Source organism: Corylus avellana, chromosome 1, assembly GCF_965113065.1.
Source record: "Corylus avellana chromosome 1, dhCorAvel1.hap1.2, whole genome shotgun sequence".
Taxonomy (NCBI): Eukaryota; Viridiplantae; Streptophyta; class Magnoliopsida; order Fagales; family Betulaceae; genus Corylus; species Corylus avellana.
Genome location: NC_142490.1, coordinates 10406994 through 10413520, shown reverse-complemented (window position 1 = coordinate 10413520; position 6527 = coordinate 10406994). Strand labels below are relative to the sequence as shown.

The 6527-nt window shown below is 34.2% G+C and overlaps 1 protein-coding gene across 2 annotated transcripts; it reads left to right on the top strand.

Annotated features, from left to right (window-relative positions):
- Nucleotides 1-1240: 1240 nt before the first annotated feature.
- LOC132171168 (putative protein phosphatase 2C 51) lies at nt 1241-4612 on the top strand. Of its 2 annotated transcripts, none has more exons than XM_059582411.2 (6): nt 1241-1397; nt 2204-2513; nt 2863-3113; nt 3222-3348; nt 3677-3851; nt 4106-4612. In XM_059582411.2, exons 1-6 carry the CDS (start codon nt 1248-1250, stop codon nt 4341-4343), a joined length of 1251 nt encoding a protein of 416 aa, XP_059438394.2. In that variant the 5' UTR covers nt 1241-1247; the 3' UTR covers nt 4344-4612. The 2 variants fall into 2 exon arrangements, with proteins under 2 accessions (XP_059438394.2, XP_059438395.2); XM_059582412.2 differs by having other exon boundaries at nt 1310-1397; nt 2223-2513.
- Nucleotides 4613-6527: the final 1915 nt, after the last annotated feature.

Sequence of the window (6527 nt, the reverse complement as noted above, 5' to 3'; positions counted from 1 at the left end):
GGAGTCAAATACCAAATTTTCTGCTATGGATGGAGCATTACTTGATGATCCCAGAGTGTGTAGAACATTAATTGGTAGGCAATTGTATCTAACAATTACTAGACCTAATTTAACATACTCAGTGCATACTTTGAGTCAATTTATGCAAGCTCCCCGACAACCTTTTGTGATTCAAATTGTGATGGATGTCCAGACACCAAAAGATCAGTCTCAGCTTTCTGTGTCTTCTTGGGAGATTCAATGATTTCTTGGAAATCCAAGAAGCAGAACACGGTCTCCAGATCATCTGCAGAAGCAGAGTATCACTCAATGGCGGCTATTTCTTGTGAACTAACTTTGATTATTCCATTTACTTGAGGATTTCTAGATACCACACCCTCAAATTGCACTCTTATTCTGTTACAGTAAAGCAGTGCTTCACATAGTTGCTAACTCGGTTTTCCATGAGAGGACCAAAATCGACTGCTATGTTGTGCGAGAAAAGATCAAACTTAGCTTAGTTTGAATGCTTCATGTTTCGTCCTCTAATCAACTGGCTGATTTGTTCACCAAGGCACTTAGTTAAGAAGTTTTTCAATCACTCTTATCCAAGATGAACATTCTTAACATACAATTGTTCATCTTGAGGGGTATTGAAATACATGTGACGAGTTAAACACGTGATAAACGAGTTGGATTATTGTTAAAACTAATTAACAGAATGTTGTTAACTTAGTTCCGTTTTTTTCGACGTAAAATGGGTTTTGTCGGAAAATATTTTCAAGGAAGTCATTTTCCCTGAAAATGTTTTCTCCTGAAAACATTTTACTGCATTTAGTGTGCGCACGGAAAATCAATTTATTAAATATTTTTTTATATATATATTTTTCATTAAATCATATTAAACTTTAAATTACGAATTTTTCTTTAATTTTTTTTTAAAATTATTTAAAAATTAAATAATTTTTAAATATAGGGGTACAACTTACAAGGGACATCTCACTTATACTCCATTGGTTTAACCTCAAACCCTAATGTTATAGGTGGCATTTTAATCTTTTTAAAGTTTAATACAGCTTTGCAAGTTTTTGGGTATCACTTAACAGGTGAAGTTCCTCTTCTGTTTTTGTTTTAGTTTTTTTTTTTTTTTTTTTTTTTTTTTTTTTTTTTATAAAAATTAAAAAAAAAAAAAAAAAAAAAAGGAAAAAAGGGTACTTTGTGCATATTAAAAAAAAAAAAAATGAAATTAATAGGAGAAAATTCTTGAGATGCCATTGCAAAATTTTAAACTTCATCCACGCAGGGGACGTGAGAGGGAGGGGGAAGGGAAGTCACATCTACAAGTCTTTCACTCCGTCGCTCGTCGTAATCAATTCGTTTGTCTCAGACTCTGCCTTGCCGCAACGTTCACTCGCGAGGTAGCGATCACTCTTATCGCTCTTCTTTTAGCTATAGAATCAGTTTGGCTGCTGGGAAACCGATGGAAAATAAACAAAACGTGAAAACCTTTTGTGCTTGAAGGTTCCGTGGTTGCGATATTCGTGCTCACATTTAGGGTTTGTACGGCAAACGAAGTCCTTTAATCTATTGGCAGAAACAGTGAAATGGGTTTCCCTAAATAGAATTATAGTTAATCAATTTCTCAGAAACTAGTAAACACAGCTAAAACACGCCATTGTACATAAATACCTAAATGAAAAGTTCATAGTACATGATTTCATTTTGGGGTTTTTGTTATTATTATTTTTTTATTCCATAACTTATCATGTTAAGCTTAATATATGTTTTTTGTAGCAATACAAATGGGTTATGTGCTAATCTTCAATTAATTAATCCATTTCTCTATGTCCTAAAATGTGATTGATTTTAAGTGGTATTTCTTTCACTAATGATTATATTTTATCTGTATATTATGTTTGTTTGCAACCTCTGCTTGCCAAAACTTTGTTTGTGTACTAAATGCCGAGAAATCTGAAGTCTGATTAACTTCTTACTTGATATATTTCCGTAGATTGATAAGTTGAAAATATGATGCCATGTTAGCAGAAATGAACTTTTATGCCAGCCATTTAATGTAACTTTTACTGTCAGTTTATTAGAGAACCTTTGTCTTATTTCTATGCACTTTCACCTGTTGTGTAGCGGACCAAACTGCGATATCTGCGCATTTCTTTGTACTCTCTGATTTTTTCCGGAGTTAAAATCTTCCCTCTGTGAATTCTAGACTTTCTTTTTCTTCACAGGAGTGAAGTTATATCATCAATTGATGGAAGGGTTTAAAATTGGAGTTATGTTAGGATTGTTAGCTATTATGATTCCATCTTCATATGGAGTATCTGTGTCATGTATGATGGCGTATGATGAAGGTGGGGTTTTCGCCGTGTTAGAGTCTCCTGAATGTTCTGAGTGGGTTCTTTCTGCTGGATCTCCTCAAAATCAGACTGTGAACTGCCAGTCTGCTACACTTCAGGGACATAGGGAATACCAAGAGGATCGTATTGTATGCCATCTTCATATGAAGATACTGCTTCTTGGTATTGTCTCTCTTTTGAAAGTTACCATTGCTAGGAGTGATTTTATTTGTAGTTTGGATTTTACTTATAAATTTCTGATGTAACGCATGAGGTTGCATTCTGGGTTTGCAAAAGTTGTGGAAACAGAACAAAACTGAAAGAAGAAGATAGAAAGAGAGAATAAAAATATATACGTACAACGAATACAATAATAGGGCGCCCTAAAATCATTTACTGTCTCATTTGTTGAACAAAAGTAAGATGTCATTTCTTGAAGAAAGACTCTTGTAGGTGCACCATTTTTCAGACAATATATATATATATATTGTATTTGTATTGTTGCAAGAGTTGAAGCTTGACTTGGATGCAGGCAAAAATGGGCTTGAGGAGGTTACAGTTGGTGTTGTGGCAGTATTTGATGGTCATGGAGGTAATGAAGCGAGTGAGATGGCTTCTAAACTTCTGTTAGATTACTTGTACATTCATGCTCTATTCAACTCGTACAAGCTAATAACGCATTACAAGGGAGTTTTACCTGTAACTGATGAAATATCGCATTTGAAAATATTAAAAGAAGCACTGTTGATGGCAATCCATGACATTGATGTCAAATTTTCTCAGGCAAGTAGAACCTAATCACTTCTTAGTTCTTTGTGCTCTTTAAACTGTTTTTTTTTTTTTTTTTTTTTTTTTTCATATATTCATTTATGTTCCATTTTGTACTTTCAGGAAGCTTTTCAAAAGAGGCTTCCATCAGGATCCACAGCCACTGTAGCTCTTCTTGTTGATGGGCAGATTTTAATTGCCAATGTCGGGGACTCAAAGGCCCTTTTATGCACAGAGAAGATTGAATCTGGTCAGCAAACTTGTTATCTGATATTTTCTTTTACTTTTTTTTTTAAAAAAAAAATTTATTTTAATTTTAGGCTAATGATATTGATTCTTTAATCACCTGCATCCAAAAGATAACTGACCCTAACTTTAGGTTTAGATGAGTTGAGTGTAATTGTATCCATTAGATATGTGCTAAAATAGCAATAAACACTTGTCTCTTAGTGCTTCTACATGAAGTATGACTTTGCTAAGCAGTTGTTCGTATATTAAACAATATGAAATCCACTACTAAATTTACTTTATTGCTAGCATGATAGCTTGTTGTTTGCTTGTTTCGATGACCATGGCAGGTAATTTGACAACCAGTCTTTCAGCTACTGAACTAACAGAAGATCATCATCCAGATAGAGATGATGAAAGAGCTCGAATCGAAGCAGCTGGTGGTTATGTTTCTCTGTGGGGTGTGCCTCGAGTCAATGGCGTGCTCGCTATGTCCCGATCCATTGGTGATGTGTATCTAAAGAGGTGAGATTTCCAATCTAAAATGATAGCTTCTTTTTTTTCCTGAGCAATATTTAGATTATAGCCGAATTTTCTCCTGTCTTTTTAGTTTTTTTTTGTTACTTGATTCCATTTTGTATTACAGTCAGAATAGGTATGAGTAATACACACACAAGGTGAAAAAGAAGCCCCAATCTATTTTCATGTTACACTTTCGCCAATTATCATATTCGCATTTATTTAAGATGCAGCTTCTTCTTTCATTCTTTTGTGGTCAGATTTGGTGTTATACCTGTGCCTGAAGTGACCAGTTGGCAACCTCTAAATGCTGATAGTAGATTTTTGGTGGTATCAACTGACGGTACTTTCGAGAGCTTGACAGCACAAGATGTGTGTGATCTTATTCATGATTCAGGTTCTTGCTCAGCCTCATCCTCATTGGCAGAATGCATAGTGAATACAGCATTTGAGAAAGGTAGCATGGATAATTTGTCAGTTATTGTAGTTCCACTGTGATGGTTTTTTGGGTTAACTTGTAAGAAAGAAAGATGTGATAATTAGATAGTTGGCTATACCAAAATTGTAGTCATATTCTTGTAAGGTCATTATTTTTTTGCTTCTTTTGTAGCATAGGCTCCACGTTTATTTTTTCCTTGGTATTTTATATCATGGTAAAATCAAGCTCCCTCTTTCAATGTGAGAATGGAATGAGGTGTGTGCTTATGTAATGCGTAAAAGAATTAAAGGGGCAATCCTTTGAATAGAAAAGGGACTCATTTTATATAGTTTTTTTTTTTTTTTTTTTTTTTTTTTAAATGTCATAGGATTGGGTTCATTTGGGTTTGCGATTTTAAAATAATGATTTAAAAATGTGTAATTTAAAAACACAGATAAGCGTTTAGGAAACTTGTAGTTTCGCCTTTAAAAATTATAGTTTAGCTTTTAAAATTGTGCATTTTAAAAAAAAGTACTACAATGCCTAGAATTTGAAAACGCAGGCTCTTTACCTTTTCAAATCGCAATTTTTTTAAAATACAATCTCAAACAATTCATTTTTTGTAATTTGGTTTTAAATTGCACTTTTGGCCTATGAAATTACATTGCCAAACGCAACTTAACTGCAATGGAGAAACACATTAACATGTCTATCCACATGATTGACTCCCCCCATTCTTCAAGCAAGGCCGGACATCACTTACAGTGATATTACACACTCTTATTCTGGTGACTTTTAAAATCATCATTAATCAAAATTTAATAATAATTATTCTAAATTTAATAATAATTTTAAAAGTCACGTAAAAAAAGTGTTGAAGTGAAGGTGTGAGAGTGTATAGCATTTCTCGATCTACTCTTAACGTGGATTCAAAGGGTTTCAATTATATTAGGCTCTAACAATCCCATTTCGTACTCTCAAATCAGCAATTCCATTTAGGAATTCCCATGTTTTAAACCGCATTAAAAGGATTTTTAATCTAATGTGATTACTCTATCCTCCCTTTGCCCTTTGGTTATACCATTCTCCTTTACTACTACTCCTATATTTATATCGTATTGTATGAAATGTTAAATCACCACTTGTCCTAAAAGCTTAAGTTAATAGAAAAATGTAAATTTAATCATTTAATCATTACTTTAACATTCCCCTTCACGTGTGGTCTCAACTCCCTTTTAATAGATGAGGCTTATCTCGTGAAATATTTAATTGAAATGGAACGTCAATGACAAAGTGAAAATTCAATCCCAGGACCTAAACCCTAAAAAAAGAACCTTTCCTCTCCTCAGCCATTTCGGGTTAAGAAGATGTGAAAGTGCCTCTCTCTATAAGAATAAGAACGGTACGTTCCGAGGCATTAAGTGGGAGAGAAAGGGTTTCATAATTGGGGTTTTGAATAAGACGACCTTTCCATTTTTTTTTTTTTCTTTTTCATATTGAAAAGTAATAAAAATGAGAGGTGTTAAGCTTTTTATTTTTATCATCCTGGCATTGAGCTATTTTTCTGCAAGACCTCCCCTACAATATTGTCACCGTAGTAGAGTTTAACCACCAAGTTCGGGATGGATTGGTGTTGTTCCTCTACGCCTAGGACACCAGAACATCGAACCATGAACGAAGAAAGGCATGAGAGAAAAGCATATTGGCTAATGATTGTGAGGCCCAATTATTGACTGGAGGGGATACCAAATGCCTCTGCACTCCATCCCTTGGATAGATAGAGAGGGAGGGCACCGCAAAGGCCCTTGAAAAACTGATACCATGTTGAACGATAAGAAAGAAGAATTCTCTTATTTCTCAGTATCCAAATGATACAGCTAAGGTTGTTTATATAGAGAAACAACACACACTAATATGGAATACAATAAATGAGAACATATATGGAAAGGAGGTCAAATCATATCAGCTACATATCTTCAACATGAGATTCTGGTTGTTTATACTGAAAATTAGAGTTCAAAAGTGTATCGAGTCTCTAGCATTGGAATGAAAAAAGTAAATGCAAACTAGCCATGACCCATAACAAGTCAGACTATTGAAAGAGCAGAATGCAAGAACTTGTATGTACACCAACATATCGAAAAGTTATACATATGTACAGTGAGCGTGACCCCTAGGGTAGATCAATTGATTGTGAAACATGTCTTATAAAATGAAGATCACTAATTTGAATCTCTCATTCTTTGCCCTTGAAGTCAAAAAAC

Bases quoted from the DNA above. Each gene is read 5' to 3' on its own strand.
- LOC132171168 (XM_059582411.2), top strand. From the start codon at position 1,248: ATGCCATTGCAAAATTTTAAACTTCATCCACGCAGGGGACGTGAGAGG. The intron at 1,398-2,203 runs GTAGCGATCACT...TGTGAATTCTAG, and splicing joins CCGCAACGTTCACTCGCGAG to ACTTTCTTTTTCTTCACAGG. The intron at 3,349-3,676 runs GTCAGCAAACTT...TGACCATGGCAG, and splicing joins CACAGAGAAGATTGAATCTG to GTAATTTGACAACCAGTCTT.